Below are 17,908 nucleotides of genomic sequence, written 5' to 3' on the forward strand. Positions count from 1 at the left end.
ACCATAGAGTAACTTTGGATGTGCACAAAGAATGAATGAATGAATGAATTTTATTTGAGCACGTAGATGTGGGACAACACAAGGCACCATCAAGTAGAAAAATAAAATAAAATGAAAATAAACCAACACAGCATCAAGGCTGTTGAATAGCAAAACCAAACCAAAATCATGTTTTACAGTCAACAGTGAATTACAAAATATTGCAATATTTGCGTGTACTTGCCTTCTATCATACAGTATTTCTTAAAAGGGTAGATTACTAGCTAAAGTATGCAATTAATGGCATATTTTTCTTTCTATATTGTCACAATAGACACCCGCTACCCCCTCCGAGTTTCATTGAACAACGAAGATAAACAATTACTTTAACGAATCAAGTTGTTGACAACATTTTGTCAGTATTCCAGTCTGACTGAGACGTTTCTCAGACTACATGTATTTATATTATTGGGACCTCCTATTTTGACCAAACCGCGACCGCGAACTCGTCTCACCACACTCCTTTGATATACAAAACTGCAAACAGATTGCCAGTAGGTTGCAATCTTGGCGCATTAGTGGTGAATAATACAAACGCGGAAGATATTCACAGAGCCACTTAAAAACGCTTTCGATACGCCTTAGCGTTTTGCATTGTAGCCTCGGTTCGTCATCCCAGACTAAATATACCATTCTTTATAAAAAGATGCAACCATGCCTGCAGCTGATTTTGGAAAGAGTGGGGTAAAAGAGCAGAGACAAAAAGCTTCACGTTGGAGGGATGAAAAGGATGAGGGGGTGCAGTAGAAGAAGAAGGAGAGAGAGAGAGAGAGAGAGAGAGAGAGAGAGAGAGAGAGAGAGAGAGAGAGAGAGAGAGAGAGAGAGAGAGAGATGAGAGAGAAGAGAGAGAGAGAGAGAGAGAGAGAAGAGAGAGAGAGAGAGAGAGGAGACAGAGAGAGAGAGAGAGAGAGAGAGAGAGAGAGAGAGAGAGCGTTTATGTGCATGTTTCGTGTTAAAAGCCGCTAGACAAGCACAGACGAAGAGACGAAAGGGTTGGATCCGGTTTTAGGGGAATCAACTTTTGAAATGGGAATTATGAAAGATTCTTAAGTCATCTCACTCCAACATGTTTTTCTTCCAGCTCGTCATCATGTCCCGGCACGGTGTTGCTGGCCTACTACATGGAGTGCAACAGACCTTTTCAGCGTGCACGTGCAGGGCTTCTTCTGCAACGACGCCGAGCTGATGAAGCCGTACCCCGGGACGGAGGAGGCCAGCTTTGTACCCCCCCTCATCTTGTACTGCGTGGTGGCCGCTGCTCCAACCGCTATTGTGAGTAAAAGTGCTTCATTGCCGGAAACTTTTTGCTCGGTGCTGTGGACTACGAGCTTCTGGGAAAATGTCATTTGGATGGATGAGACAAAACTTTTTGACAATCACATCAACTCCATATATACAAAAAAAATAAAAAGCAACCCAAAAACAACAACACAAGATTGCACTTACTGTGAAACAAAGAGGACGTTTGTTTACGTTCCGGGGTTGCTTTGCTCAATCCGGAACTGGATGTATAGACTGCATGTGCTGGTTGTAATAGAATCTCAATGTTGTCAACAGGTGCAGAAGTCTCACTGAGAGTTACAGAAATATTTTGGTTGCAGTGACTGCATTCAAAGGTTGTGGAATATAATATTAATTGTCAAGGGTTTTTGTCCAGGCTCTCTTCATTATTATTATTTTTTTCAAACAATACTGCTGAATCAGAAACAAAGCAATGCCTGACTTTTGAAGGGTAGCATTTTACCTATTTAAATGGCCTTATATATTTTTACGCAATTTTAATACATAATCTAACATTACACCTTCATTAATATGCGCTGTAAAGCCCTTTGCTTGTGTAATTGTGTTTTTTGAATGCTGTCAAGCGATTTAAATGTTTTAAATGAATCACATTTTTCTACTTCTATTTTTCGCGAAGCTTGTTACGGATGTTCTCTCGAGTAAAATCTTGGATTTCATGTAAAATCATCAAATAGAGGGTACATTTCGATTCAAACATTGTTCTAATAATTCTTTGAATGGGACTTTCTGGGGGCCCCAAGCATGTCGTGAAGACTACCAAAGTACACACGTGAGTAAAACAATGTATTGATTCGTTAAACATCTGTCAGCAGCCCCCCCCCCCCCTGTCGACAAAGGTGGCAGTGGTTGCCCTTCCTGACACCGTAACGTGATGTAGCCACAGCTTTTTTTTTTTTTTTTTTTTTACAATAACTGTATATGGGGATTTTGGTGTGATGCACCCAAAAAAATAGCAAAGGCTTTTTGAAAAAAATTCAAATAAAATAATCTTTTGTTTTAAAAGGCCAGTTGAGAACCCCTCAACTAAAGCACAAAAAGAAAAGAAAATCAATACATGTTTTATTTTGTATCTGAAAGTGGGCGGATGGTGGATGAAACGGTGCCCTCTGCTGTCAGTTGAGAGCAAGCTATGTAAAAGCTTCCGCTACAGCAACTGGGATTCCCGGGGGGTCTCCCATTCAGCACCCTGCTCAAATTAGATCGGGCGTCCTGAGGCTACTATGGCCGTAAGCACCTTTGAGATACAAAAATGGCCTTCTTGAATACGACCTCCAGGAATGGGCTAACCGGCAAACTCCTCCATGTTGCACATATGTGAACCCACCAAGAGCACATTGGTGTCTCCAAACCGCTGTAATAATATATACAGCAGTACATTCATATGACATTAAGGAGATAGTCAACCCAAAGGTATTTTGTTCAAGAATATGTTCTATGCAGGCCCACTAGTTGAAACAAGGCATCCAAAACAAACAAAAAAAAATGTTTGGGTTGAATTCCTCTTTAAGTACAAATTGCTCCAATAGAGAACTTGTTGTCATGTTTACTGCCACTTTGTTTCACTCTGCTGCAAGCTACACACAGTTACACAGCATTAAACTCGGGTTTCAATGCAACCCGGCGGATGCAGTTAGTCACACGCTGCTCCATTTAACAGATGAAATGTGATTGAAATCATGTTTTTTATTGCTTTCCGTGAGTAGACCTGACCAAAAAAAAAAAAAATGGATTTCAAGTGCAGTCAATGCATCATTGGTCTTTAAAGCTAAAAAAAGACCCTCAGTCTTGGGGATGTTTAATTTGAATAGACATTCCAATCTTGTAGAATCGTCAAACTGAATGGAGTGTGTTGCTTGTTGATTGAATTATTTAATGCTATTTCTCGATGAAACCAATTTGCCACAAGGCTTAAAAGGCTTAAAACGAAGTGACAAAAGTCTGCCAGTAGATGTCAGTGTTGCTCCATGATAGGTTGTCTAGCATTCTGAAACCTTTCGGTGATCAACTTTATGTTCTAAGTGGACTACTTTCTAGCATCACGCATTCCACTGTGTCGAAACAACACGCACACCCGCACATTTCCCTCCCACATTCCCCCAAAACACGATCCGTAAGTTAATTAAATACCCCCAACTTATTTGTAGGTTTGAATATGAATGTTAATACTTGTTTGTCGATGTGCCTGATTTGGCAAAGTCAGCTGTGATAGATTCCAGCTCAGCCGGAAACGGTGCTGAGAAGCGGTTCAGAAAACGGATGACGTATTTTGAAACGTTTGTTGTCTTCGTCGAAACAATGTGAAACACAAGTTAAGACACATCAGACTGATGAACTAATTACTCTTTGCAGGGTTGTTTGTCATCTGTTGTCAAACACATGAATCACATCCCGTGATGCAATTTGTCACAGTGGCTAATTACTGCGCCTCGTCGGTCCTCTGCGTCGTACGCGCACACATCCAGAGGAGCGTCGCGATTGGTCGGGATATGTGCCAGACAATGTTATTTCCAGCTGATTAGTGGAGAGTGCACACATGTGCTCATAATTGACGGCCTTCCGCAGTGACAGGATGCCTCCAATCTAGCCGTTTTCCATTTAGCATTTCTCTCTGATGGGATTGGATTAGTTTCTTCCTCATCCCCTAATTTCCTTTTTTTTTTTCTTTTTTTTTTTCCCGTGTGAAAACGTACATTTATTTATACCCTTATAAATCCTTTTAGCTGCGTGTCCCTGATCACGCTTGAGCCCAGCGAGGAGCGCTGCGTCAGCCGCTCGAGTTTCGGTTTAACGCTACTCATCACTTCCTGTTTTACCTTGTACACATGTGTTTTCTCCCCCTTCTTAATTGTGCCCTCTGAGAGCGCTTTGTCAGGGGTTACAGTTGACTCTGCACATCGCTTCTCTCCTCATGCGTCACGATCCACGCGAGCGGCCAATCAGAATTAATGACGGCAAGGCCGGGATGTTAGCCAATTAGCAAACAGCCTGTCGTTTATACGAAATGTTCTCCACTGCCTCTGGTCTGAGGGTAGAAGCCCCGCAATGTTGTCACGAGAATTTGGTTGGGAATCTTAGCGAACATTAAGCTCCATAGGATTTTACAGACGTATTTCAACAATATATATATCACAAAACTGTACAAGCAAACAAGAAACAAAACTGTACTCACCTGTAAATAATGTGCCTTTGTTGTGGTTTTGTTTGAATTATAAAACATATTGTTTTTGTTCTTTATTTTAAATGAATGGTTTTATGTTGGATACTGTAATTGCGATATTTGATTATTGGTAATTGAGTTGTCTGTGTTGTTATTTTAACTTAACTTTCACTCATTTGAATTCTATTTGAAATGACCATGTTCATTTAGAACAATTTGTGAACTCTGAATAGCAACAAGTGGCCCGGCATGACCCCGAATTCAAATTTGAACAGTTCTGTTGATTTATCGCATCAGTTGTTGAATATGTAAGCCAGCCAAAAATGGTCAATTTGTTAAGTTTTATAGGAAGTAATGAATGAATTGATGTTATCGTTGGCATAGGAAGAGAAATGAGAACTTTTAAAAGCGCATCACTTTGAAAAGGTGATTGGTGTCCGACCGTTTGTTTTCATTCAAAGGCAGACTGATTACAGTGAGCGGCAAAGTGCAAAAGTGATTAGCGCGTCTCACAGCCTGGCAGTTTGGGTTCGAATGTTCTCCCCCATGCTTGCATGTGTTTTCCCCGAGCACTCTGGCTTCCACGCGCTTTCCAAAAACGTCCATGTGAGGACAATTCAATACTGGATTCCAAATTGTCCATAGTTGCGAAGGCAAGTGTGAATTATTTATTAGTCTATGTGTGACCTGCGATTGGCTGGTGACAAGAGATGGATGAAATTCTAAAAAGATCACTCTGTAAAATTGGTGGGGGGGGGGCTTCCTGCATAACTGATTTATGTATTGAGTTATTTGTTTCTTCCTTGAAGGGAGACATATTTGTTTCGCAGTTTGGGCATTATCTTGCTAGATGACAAGATTAAGCAAAAATGCTGCATTGCAAGAAAACAAATATAGCACGGAATTGATTGGTTGCATCAGCAGATACCAAAATGATGTTATGTTATGTCGATCATTTTGAATTGCATTCCAAGTTTTGGTTTTTTGGAATGGAGCTGACTGCAGCTCTGCGCGTGCAGGCTTTAACAGTAAAGCTACGTGAAGGATGATACATGCATGGTACTTTGGTGGGATAAACAAAATCCCGATGAATAATGTGTTACCTCAAACGGTCCAGTTGATTCGTTTTTTTTCTATTTTTTTTGGTGGTCACAAAGGTTCTGTTCTTTGGCAGCACATTATGATGGAAGGGAAAGGAAACAATCATCAGTCGTGGCTTTCCTACTTAGCGTGTGAAGAAGGTGACATGCAGAAAAAAAGACTGACTATGCTGGGCAGTTGCAGTCCGTCATTTTAATGTCACAGGTGAAGCGTTTTATGGACTTTCAAGGGTATTGCGATGCTGCGCTTCCATTAATTACTCTGCCGCCGTTATTAAGACACATGGAGCTGCTCTTTTTGTTTCGTCTCAGGGAAAGTGTGTGGAAGAATGTGCATCGTCTCATTCCGTGTGCCGTGCCAAATTTGTTCAGGCACGTTTCTTTATTTACGATTAATGCCTTTTATATGGATATGTCAGGCAATTACAGTCTAAGTTGATGTCATGATTATGGACGGACCGATTATCGGCCGGGCCGATTATCTGCGCCGATATTCGACGTTTTGGCGAATATCGGCATCGGCCTTTTTTAAAAAAAATTTAAAACTGTGTTGAAATCGAAACAAAGATATGTGAAAGTAGAACTTTTCTGTCGCTTTGAAATTTTGCAGGACTTCATTTACTGTAGAAAACGTTATGGAGCTATTTTTTAAGTTTTCATTGAACTTTTTAAGACATGCTGACCAACCTGCAGGGGTGCTCCCTGAACTTTTTGTTAGAATTTTATAACAGAGATGTATACTGTCAAAATGTATAGTAATAAAAAAGATCAACATTATGCAAAACTGAAAAATTGTTCAATAATCATGCTTAACGACCTTTGTAACAAAGTTAAGAGTTTTTTTGGGGGGGATTGTGATGGCAATATTTTATTTTTACAGAAAATTTATTTTGGCTCCAAATATCGGTTATTGGCCTCGACTGCTGATAATCATATTGGTATCGGCCCTGAAAAAAACATATCGGTCTGTCTCTAGTCATGATGCATTTAATAGCTGCGTGACGGTTGTCAGGCGTCACTTGAAGATTTATCCTCCTTCATGAAGTTAACCCACCGGGTACTTTTTATTTTATTTGAATTTCGTCCTGATTTTACCAGGTGAGACGGAGGGCTCATTTACACCGGAGACCCGGTCAAATGTTGAGCAACACATGTCTCACAAAAAATGTCACTAATACAAACAGTACATGAAATGGTTTTACATGAAATGCAGGAGTTGCGAATACGCTAACATTCCAAAACACAGGCACGCTCCACTGGATTTCTGCTGTCTGCTCGATAATAATAGAGCATGAAGTTACAAATGAAACGACAATATGGGCCCTATTTTCTAGCACAAATCACATTTGCTTGATTAGCGCAGACGGAATAGGCTGTTTTGTGTTTTAAACTGCAAGATCTCCCCTTGCGGATGATGTAGTTGGCCACGCGTGTGACGTGGGCAATTGGACCCCAAATGAGTCTGCTTGTGAATATGGAAGTATTTGTATCCGTATAATACTGCGAACAAACATGTTGACAAAGTTGCTCGGAGGAGGATGCGTTGAAAACATTTTTTTTATGAAGGACACTGCGAGGGTCAGAGGAAAGTCTGTTATGAACACAAACGCACACTGCAGCCTGCCTCACTGTAGGGATTTCATTAAGTGTGTCCAGCAGCAGTTTTTCCATCAGAGGTAATGAAATGTCACCGCTGTAATAGAGCCGAGCAAAGACCGCATTAAGAAACGGAGCTTGTGTACACAAGAGCCGCCCACAAGCTCAATGTTATCTCTCGCCCTTATTATAACACGTTTTTTTTGTTGTTGTTGTTGTTGTTGTTGTGCGTTTCTAGATTTTCGTCGGGGAGGTGTCCATGTACGCCATGAAATCGACAAGGGAATCTCTCCTGGCCCAGGAGAAGACCATCGTAACCGGCGACTGTTGTTACCTCAACCCTCTCATTCGCCGCGTCATACGCTTCATAGGTAAAGATATCGTTTGTACAAATTGAAAATCTTAAAGTCTTCCCATAATCACCATCACTATTCAAAATGCTGGAATCTTGCCTTGTCGAAGTGAAACTGATTCATTTGCACAGAGTAACAATCATACAATTCATTCATAATTGACAGTAATTACGTAATACTTTATGGAGCTCTACTGTAGTTTTTGTGGCACTATTTACACCTTTAATCGGAGGCAAAAACTATATTTTCTGCCCATGTGGATGAAATTGTCCTAGTTCGTATTTGCCAACTTGTGTCTCATTTTATAATGTATAGCTTGTTTGTTACACTAAAGCTCTCGGCTAAACCATTTACAAACGCCCTGAGAAACATTTGTTAAAAAAACTCATCGAACAGCAGCAGAATGCGATGGTTTAACAAATGTTCTTTTCAGGCTCCTCTAAAAAAATGTTTTCTAATCAACATTATTCAAGCAATATTCCAGTAAGCGCGATGATCAAGCAAGTAAAGTCTCCATGACCTTTGTGTGACATGACACATGACGAGATGGGTCATTTCTCTACGATAGCACGAAGCCAGTCGATGCCGTGACGGATGCGATGCCAGCAGGAAACTAAATAAATACGTGTGACGACTGCCTTTTACAAGCCTTCTTTGGAAATTGTCAAGTCCACTTGGTTTCTTGCTATTAAATTGCAGCGCACAATTGAGCAAGGTTTTTTTTTTTCTTGACCCCCAAAAAGTGCAAAGCAAGTGCAGCTCTCTTAGGTTTGAGTGCATTGGCGCCAAAAGTTCCATAACACTTTCAATTGTTATTACGTATTGTGTAATTTTCCTATCATTTCTATTTGATTCCTCGCTTTGCTGGATGCGTCGGCGATGGTGCTGTAAAAAGTAGAAAATTGTGTAGAAAGTCTAAGAAAATGAAAATAATGAAATTACGAAACAGATAAATCAAATCAAATGAAAAACAAAAAGCTAAAGTAGCCAAATAATTCTAAAAGTGAAAACTCAACATGAAGTGCAAACTCAATATTCCCCCCCAACAAAAAAAAAAGGGGAAACAAGGAACAAGCTTCAGGGACAAATCAAAATAGAAGCAAACTGACGAGACAACAAGCTACACCTGGACAACACACCAGTGCCTGGAAGGAGTTGATTGGTTGACACAAGTGACGAGTACAGGTGGAAAGAAAAAAACCTAACGAGCAAGATAAGACATGCAAAAAAAAAGTCACACAAAGAAAACGTGACTAAACAAAATCTAATCAGGACAAAGTAAACAAAACACCAATTAGTGCAGATCAATTTGAATTAAAAGTTACAACATTGCAACAGGAAGGACAAACTTGAAGAGCAAATTGACAGACTCATGCACACCAAAAACAGAACACGAATCAACAATTAATCTTAATGACCCAACTCAAGTGCAAAAATAAAATCTGTCACCCCGAAATCCATAATTTGACAACCCACATGCTTATTCCTTTCTATTTCCTATTGCGTAACACCTCAGGAGTTTTACCCTGTATGACCTAAAAAAAACGACTTATAGGCTACATTCAGACTGCAGGTCTCAATGCTTAATTCAGATTTTTTTCCCGCGATTTTTGTGTGTAATCGTTCACATTACATATAATTGCAATCTCAGACTGTCTGGCGTGAACCAAATGTATCCCCAAAGTGACCCGCGCGCGGGCTAAAGAAGAGACTACGTCAGATACGTGCGACACCTTTTTTCAGACTGACGTAGCATTGTAAAAAAAAAATCAGATATGGATCCGATCTAGGACCCCATATGAAAGTGACCTGAGACGGATTAGAAAAAAAATCGGAATTGAGCTGTTCAGACATTGAAAAAAGAAAAAAAAAAACAGATACACGTCACAAAAATAAATGTGAATATATTGTACGTAAAAGTTAAATACAACGGAGCTCTACTTCGATAGTGATTCACAGTACCACTAGAGGGAGCACTAGCACCACACGTACCAAACTCTGCTTTTTTAAAATGCCCTTATGACGCTTTTATACCCTTTTGATAAATGTCAGCATTCTGTGCGGGACATAGCTGCAAACTTCATAATTATAACCACTCACTTGCCAGATGAAGGCTTTATTGAGAATACGACACAGTTGTTTAGTTTTCATTAGCAGTAAACTAATACGTATTTATTTACACGCTTGTCCAGTGCGTAATAACGGCAAATGAAAATGGCTTTCATCAGCGGGCCACAGGCTTTCTGTTACACCACTCTACCGCAGCCAGCGGTATAAACTACGTTTATTTGAGAGTATATCATCCAGGGTATTACTTTTAATCAAGTAAAGGTGTTGAAATAGTGGCGTTTTTTTTGTTTTTTTTGCAGTGTAAATGATGATTTTGGCCAAGGCACAGAGCACATAGCCCAATTTCACACTAAATGTCAAGCCTATCATTCCACAATATTGTGCAGCGCTTTTCTGCCATCGTGGGAATTTTCACATTTCTTATCCTTTGCGTGTCCGTAGGTGTGTTTGCATTTGGACTGTTTGCCACGGACATCTTCGTCAATGCGGGCCAGGTGGTCACGGGTGGCCTCTCGCCCTATTTTCTGTCAGTGTGCAAACCCAACTACACCGGCACCGAGTGCCGTTTGAACCACCAGTTTATCACCAACAGCAACATCTGCACTGGTAACCCCATCATTGTCGGGAACGCCCGGCGCTCTTTTCCGTCCAAAGACGCCTCACTGAGCGTTTACTCCGCCGTATACCTGACGGTGAGATATTTTTGTGCTTTGCTGTCATGTCGTTGTGTCCGTTTCCTATACTAACTGTTCAAAGAGGATGAAAGATGCACAGTGTTACAAACGGTTGTGAATATTACAACCTTTTATGATATTTCATTCAATGAAGTAAAGTAGTGCCTTGAAATATCAGCAACTCACCTTAGTTGTTCTTTTCAAGATAATGCGCCGTCGTCCAGACGATTTTTTTTGCCTTGACTTTTTTTTGCTGAAAATATTTTGGATGACTCTGTTATATATCATTTAACCGTATCAACTACGTACATTGGACACATTTACACTTTATATGTATTGTATTATATATTGTACGAAATATATACCGTATATTACAGTTTTATTCTATTATTAATACAGTACATTATATCAGAATGTCCCGTTTCGGTGGACACCAAGAGAGATATTCAATTCATAATGTTTATTATTCTTGTTGTAGTTTGTAGTAGGGCTGCGCGATTTTGGAAAAACATGCGATATACGATATTAGTTTTGAATATAGTGATATTACCACGATACTTAACAAGCACCTAAACAAATGACATTTTTATTATCCAATGAAAGAGGTTACATTTTTCATGTGGCAAAATAAGCTAGCTCATTGTGTTCTTAGCTAAATAATTGAAATTATTTAGTCAAACTATTGGATGGCGATGTGCATTTAAGTTTGGATCTGACTGGTAAAATTCTGATAAAAGCGTACAATTCCATAAGAAAATTCTTGCATGTCTTTGCAATATGCACATTGCATAGGCCATTGTCGCGATAATGATATTTTTCGATATATTGCGCAGCCTTAGTTTGTAGTGGTTGCGAACTTTAAAGCAATTGAAGTTCCTGAAAATGACGTAACTAGACTAGGAAAATGAAAGAAATAAAATATGAAATAATAGTGGCTTCAGTCAGTTTTTACATGCCACCACTTAAGTATTTTTTAGGGGCGAAGCCGTTAAATAAAATAAAGATGCTCATAAGAGCACAGGCAGGGCTTTTCGGGAAAACATTTATTTGTAGTCTTGCTTACTGAAATTATTTTCCGCTTCTGCAATGTCAAAGGAGAATTGAAGTGTGTGTGTGTGTGTGTGTGTGTGTTTCAATAAACAGAAGTACTAATACACAGAGGTGAGTGTTGTTGTGGGCACAGCAACACATCCTTGAAACACTATTGAAAAAGTGTCTCACTTCAAAACATGGCCTTGGTCACATCTGGAAATGTGAATTAAGCTGCCGACTTGTGAAATAACAACGTTAAAACTGCTTGCCTTGGTCAACACTTTTCACCAACGCCAAACGATCTTGCTTTTCCAGATGTACATCACCAGCACCATCAAGACCAAGTCCAGTCGCTTGGCCAAGCCTGTACTCTGTCTGGGCACTCTCTGTTCAGCCTTCCTCACCGGACTCAACCGGGTCTCAGAGTACCGAAACCACTGTTCAGACGTGGTGGCTGGATTCATACTGGGATCAGCGGTTGCACTTTTTCTGGTGAGGACAATGCAAATGAGAAAAATACGAAACGAGACTCTGATCGTGACTTATTTGTTTTCATTTTTCTTGTTTTTGGAATCATCCGTGGCCTTTTTTCGGTATACCCGCAAACGATGGATTAAGTGAGTAATTCAGAGTGCGAGGCTTACCGTGTTCTCTTTCTTAGCTTTGAACCTTGTTTGTACCATCGTATGTTTTGAATGCAAGGCAAATGACAGTCGTCCTTTCAGGACGAGGTGGCGTACCAGCTGACAAATAAGCGAGTTGTAGGGAGCCTTCCCAATGCAAAAACAATTTATTCCACAGCCTCCGGGGCTTCATTAGGTGTAATTGCTGTTGGGTCCTCGAGGGTGAAGAGAAGAGAGAAGAGGGAGACGACACGGAGGGAAGAGTGACGACACTGGCGGTACGGGAGCCCTACTGGCACAGAGCATCCTTTTAATCAGGGGATTGGATTGTTACCTCTGCCAAGGTTTTAACCCGCATCTGTCTGTTTGTTCGTCAGTCTGTCAGCAAGTTCCTGCAAAAACTATCAGGCTGATTTGCCTCCTGGGGATCTTGCACAGTGCTCCTGTCAATATAAGTCCGCACTTGTAGTTAATCACAAATAATTTTTAGCTGTTGATGTCCAACTCAATGCTTTAGATGTCAAGGAAAGGGATGGGAGCTTCCTTGTCCAATTTCTGGTCCTTTTTGTCCAGACATGGTGATCATGTTCAACGAATGACCTTTTTAAGGCCATTGTAACCATCTGCGCAACTAGATGCTGCAGATTAAATAGATAGATGGATGAAGCCGGTCAAAGCAACTTCGGGCGAGAGGTTGCGCACACCCTGTACTGGGAGCCAGCCTAGGTAATCGCGGAGTCCAAAGTCCAACACAAAGATACGATAATACCCTCTCACATAACAAACCAAAAAAGCCTTCTCGATTGTATCCCTGAGAGTTACCGCCATCCGGGGGAAGGTGACAAATAGGAAAGTGATGATTTCAACTAAGAGAAGCTGCTAGGAGGACTCCCCAACGGAAACTGTGGAGACATTCTGGACTCTGGCAATTGAACTGCCCAGGTTGAACATGCAACTTGCTCTGGCTGAGGCCCTCTAAAGGAGATTCAATCGTTACACATGAGTTTTCAGGCCTCAAGAGGTGGAAATGAAAACTTCAAGTCTCAGTAAAGCCCCCCCCCATCCAGATAATGATGAAGATGCGGGATTCCAAGAGCGCTATTCCGGACATTAATGCGCAACGTAAGGGACAATCTTGTCTTTTTCAGGATTCCATAGCAAATAAAAGAAGATCTCGAGGCAACCAGCAGAGAATTCCTCCGCAATGTAAAATCCTGTGAGAGGCAAAAAAAATTGCCTCCTTCCAGAAAGCTTTTCGTGTTGGAACAAGAGGCCAGACGGCTACCATCAAGACCGTCATGGCAAAGTTCAACATTTCAATCAAAGGGATATGTTGAAGAGTCGTGGCATACTGACCTCACCGGTGACCAGGAACAAGAATAGCATTCAAAGATGGATAGATGAACTGACTGGCAGGCGAGAGAGTGAGGGAGTTCCGCTCATGCAGAGCCGTGTTTTTCTCACCCTTCTCCGTTGTTGGATGGGTCCTTGAGTTGTCTTTGACTTCAGTATCATCTATTCCATAATTTGGGGGTGAATTCCAACTTGTCTGACGACTTGTTTGAGGCCTGACGGTTCAAAGTAAACCCCAATTTTTGGGTGTAATAGACCAAGGTCGAGAGGATCCTGTATCAATTTAGGTTTGTCAATATGCAAACGACAACATATATCTTCAAGTCTGCGCAAAACGTCGGAGGATGTGAAATGGGATTTTCCTTGTTGCTGCCAAATAAACAATCCGGCTCAGCCTGGGTGACAGGAAAAAACAAATTGGAACTAAGATTGCCTCTCACTTTATTCGGGAGGTTTCAAACAAGACATTGTTTGGACGCTTTACTCAAAATGAGGTTTCTTGCACAGAATCAGATACGATCTGTCATAACCACAAAGTCACCACCAGGATTAATATTAAACACACTGTTTGGATTCACAACTCCAACCTGCATGGATTTATGAAGTATTTCTTTTCTTGTTCAGACGTGGTCAAACATCCATTTTCGTATCTTATCGGGGGAGCAAAGGTGGTTCGGGTTTCATGTTCTGAGACCAAGAATGTTTTATGAGAATCCCAATATACATTTGAGTCGTTCCATCCCGGTGACATATTTATATGTCATTTGACAATGGGTCTGAAAAAGTCTGGTACTGAATGAGCTAAAATAACAAAAAGGTAACTTCTTTCATCACCACGCTTCCCTCTCTCTTCGGTCAACTTTATTTATAGAGCACTTTAGCAACAACCGCAGCTGTAACATAATATGTCTAACATGGAACATAAATCAATACAAAAAGAATGAAATATGTATTCCATTCTAAATATCATACTGCATATAAGGATAGCTCCCTCCACATTGACATTTCTCATACAGGAGGTCCAGAGTTTTATTCCTTGTTGCATCGTCGCCATGTTACGCGAGCTTAATCGTTGATGAGTTGAAGACTCGAAAACTCCTGTTCCACTGAGCGGCGAACAATTGCGAGTGTTTTCGAAGGCAGCGAATGTTGCGTTCACGTCAGAGTTCGTTCAATGTCGCAAATGTTGGCAAAACGTTCGCCAACAGTTTGGGTGAAAAGCACGGGCGAGCGTCTTGACGACCGTTTGGGAAACATTTACGACCTTGAACGAACCCTGACGTAAAGGCGCATTTTTCGACCTTCGCCAACAGTCGGAAATGTTCGCCCCTCAGTGGGCTTAAGTGACAACTATGAGGGCTGCTACAACAAACTCCCCAATTGCAGCAGACTTTCTCCAGGCATCGAAAATGCTGTATTACTTTCGATTTTGCCTTAATTAAAAACATGGACAGGGAATATGCCGTATTATTAACTCCTGCGTACACTTGCATGGTTTTAATAACATTACAGATTGGCCAAGAAAGTGTTGCATACAAAAATCCCAAACAGGAATTCAAGCAGTCTCACCAAACACATGATTTTTTGTGTAAAATCCGACAACGGTAAATGTTGGCGGTCACTTGCTCACCGTGGCTCAGTGCAGCGCATTTGCAAAAAAAGCACATGCATTTAACCCCTACCCGTTCACCTCCATGCTAACTAGCATTAACGTTGACTCGCGCGTGTGCCGACACTTACAGGGTGTGTGCGTGGTGAACAACTTCAAAGGTGTCCACAGCGCGACGACCAAACAGAAGAGCGAAGATTACCGCGGCCTCCCCCTGATGACTTTCCCTCGCGTGGAGAGTCCTCTGGAGACCCTCAGTGCGCAGGTACAACCTCAACGTATTGTTTTTCGATAATTGGCAGAACTCCCTCAAGGCGTTCAGGCTCTTTCTGGAGACAGATTCCACTAAAATGCACTGCAATTTGTCACCGTTTAGTGTGGTAGACAGAGGGCCTTCCTTTCTTTACAAATGACTCATCAACAAAGACACACGCATGAGTGTTTGCATGCTCCTTGTCCTTGTCTCCCCAATGAAACACTAACAGAAGCTCAGCTGGAGCATTCCTGACACTCACCTGAAGATGTTTTCCTCTTTTCCACTCCCCACGCCCCCACCCTTCACCCTTTTCCACACTCCTCCCAATTCCTTTTCTTGCCCCCCCCCCCCAAAAAAAAAAATCTTTCTCCGTCCTCGCCCCTCTTTACCCCTCCTCCCGCCACATCCATTTTCAGAACCACTCGGCATCAATGACGGAGGTCACATGACTAAGGGGGCAGCACCGGGTCACGTTTGCGTCTCCGCAGCACTTCCGGACACAATGACAAGGACGCATGTCACGTGGCTTCGATTGCTTACCAAAATCAAACACTGATATATCTGTCTAGTTCACCACCCGGGGGGGGGGGACGAAATCCACCGTGTTCGTAATGGGCATGCGTATTACAAAAACAAACTCAAGCACAGATTGTTTTCTTCATAACGACTCATTGCAACATGGGGCATTTACGTTCCGCCGAGGTGTTCTGTTTTTAGTTGGAGGATGGTGTTTTGCACATTTTGTATGAGCGATTGCTGTTTGACCGACCCTGACAGTGTTCCACCCGCACACCTCTGTGTCGCATCACATCCTGTCGGGTGACTTCCCCCTCCGTTCACCACGTCCCGTCCCGTCCCCCTCAGTCTGAAAATGTTCGATGGAAAACTAGCAATGTTGATGTTGTCATTCTGTGATGTTTGTCATTTGTACAGAAAACAAAAAACAAAAAAAGCGAATCGTTCTTTTTATTATGGCTGTATATGAATTGACCGAGTCAGGTTGAATTTTGTAAAGATTTTTGTTAATCTGTACTATCACGATCCTTTTGGACCTGTTTGCCTGCTGTAAACTTTGAAATGTTTTGGTATCGGTCAGACGCGTTGACACAGTGCTGTATTATCAGCTATGACCCTACACGGTGTCCCCCCAAAAAATGGCATCATTTCATATTTAAATAACAATCAATTCTTAACAGATGATTTCAATTTGGAATGAGATCTGTAAAAACAAGCATGACGTTTAAGTTGAGACATTAAACGAGACATTTTATTACTTTCAAAACAGTTTCCAGGTGTCTTAGTTAAAGTGCATTTGAAAAACACCCCAAGGATGAAGAATTATTCATAAGTGATGATGAAATTTACATCATTTAAACATTTAAAAATGATGAAAAGTAAATCTTTTTTTACAATTTTTTTTACATGAAGCCCATGGAATCGTGTGTGCCCAGGACAGTGGTTCTCAAACCTTTTCTTTTTAAGTGCCTAAATTAAAAAAAAAATGCTTAGCCCTCCAAAAACCATCATCTCTCTCTCTCTCTCTCTCTCTCTCTCTCTCTCTGTCTCTCTCTCTCTCTCTCTCTCTCTCTCTCTCTCTCTCTCTCTATATATATATATATATATATATATATATATATATATATATATATATATATAAAAGAGAGAAATATATTTAGTCCCCCCAAAATTATATTTATTATTGTAAGCCACTCTATAAGTAAGTTCACTCTTCACTTAAAAATTCATTGCATATAAATTAAATCATACTTCTGTGGATTTTTTTTTTTAACAGTTAAAGAGTACAAGCAAATATGTTGGATTTAAAGGTTGAATACAACTGAACTGTACTTAAAAATGTATTGTACTTTCTAACATATTTGTTTGTATCAATTTTTTATTTCACTGATTCTTTTGTGTACTATTTATTTATATATCGGTGTACTGCCCTTTGAGAATCACTGGACATGTAGTCAATCATACGTTCATATTTCAGATGATGTCATTTTTCGGGGACACCTTGGATGTTCAGCTGCAACTATCGACTGTATTTGTATCCAGATTCATTGTTTCGTTTCTTGGATTTTCTTTTCAGAGAGGTTCTGCTGGGCTAGCCTGTGGCAGACCACTCCAAAATGAAATCCTAGTCTGTATAACTGTAGAAACATGTTTTGGGGAGAGTAAAAAAGCTTGCTGTAAGGTCTGGCTAGCCCTTTTAAAAAATTGTGAACCAGCCTAATGACCTTCTTCACCTTTCCTCCTTGAGGTGTCCCTCCCCCACCCACCAGTGGATTGTGATGCAATGTTGTGACTCCATTTCCTATTGGAAGAAAACGCCCAGCATGAAGAGAGAAGTCAAGATGTTTTATAAATATTCATGATTTGAATTATACTCTCTAACATTGTGATTATAATTGTAATTTTATCATACGTTTCAAAAGAACTGTTTTCATTTAAAATGCTGCATAATATTTTATTTACTTCGTTTGTTCTCAAATTAAATAGTCTGTAGCAACAATGTGGTCTCCTGTGTGTGTTTTCCCCCTTAAATTATAGGGCATTTTAAGTGTTCTTTACATTATCAAATTTATAAATGAAACCTTTGAACTCTGCTATACTCTGCACCCATTTTACTCCCAGTTACCTTATCTTCATCTTATCCATACTAATTTGAAAGAGAACTTCGAAAGTGCGATAGTTTTAAATGTTTTTGGTTGTGTATTAGTTTGTACAACATAGGGTGAAGC

At 40.7% G+C, this 17,908-nt stretch overlaps 1 protein-coding gene across 1 annotated transcript in view; it reads left to right on the top strand.

Annotated features, from left to right (window-relative positions):
• The window catches only part of plppr1 (phospholipid phosphatase related 1), a 33,577-nt gene extending 15,898 nt beyond the window's left edge, over nt 1-17,679 (top strand). The window contains 8 exon segments of the mRNA XM_086054037.1: nt 1,121-1,135; nt 1,137-1,166; nt 1,168-1,311; nt 7,433-7,565; nt 10,059-10,309; nt 11,639-11,815; nt 15,042-15,173; nt 15,581-17,679. Of these exon segments, the coding sequence (XP_085910163.1) occupies nt 1,121-1,135; nt 1,137-1,166; nt 1,168-1,311; nt 7,433-7,565; nt 10,059-10,309; nt 11,639-11,815; nt 15,042-15,173; nt 15,581-15,613 (915 nt within the window). The 3' untranslated portion in view covers nt 15,614-17,679.
• Nucleotides 17,680-17,908: the final 229 nt, after the last annotated feature.

This window comes from Filicampus tigris, chromosome 15 (assembly GCF_054856515.1).
Source record: "Filicampus tigris isolate MCC_2025a chromosome 15, RoL_Ftig_1.0, whole genome shotgun sequence".
Lineage (NCBI taxonomy): Eukaryota > Metazoa > Chordata > Actinopteri > Syngnathiformes > Syngnathidae > Filicampus > Filicampus tigris.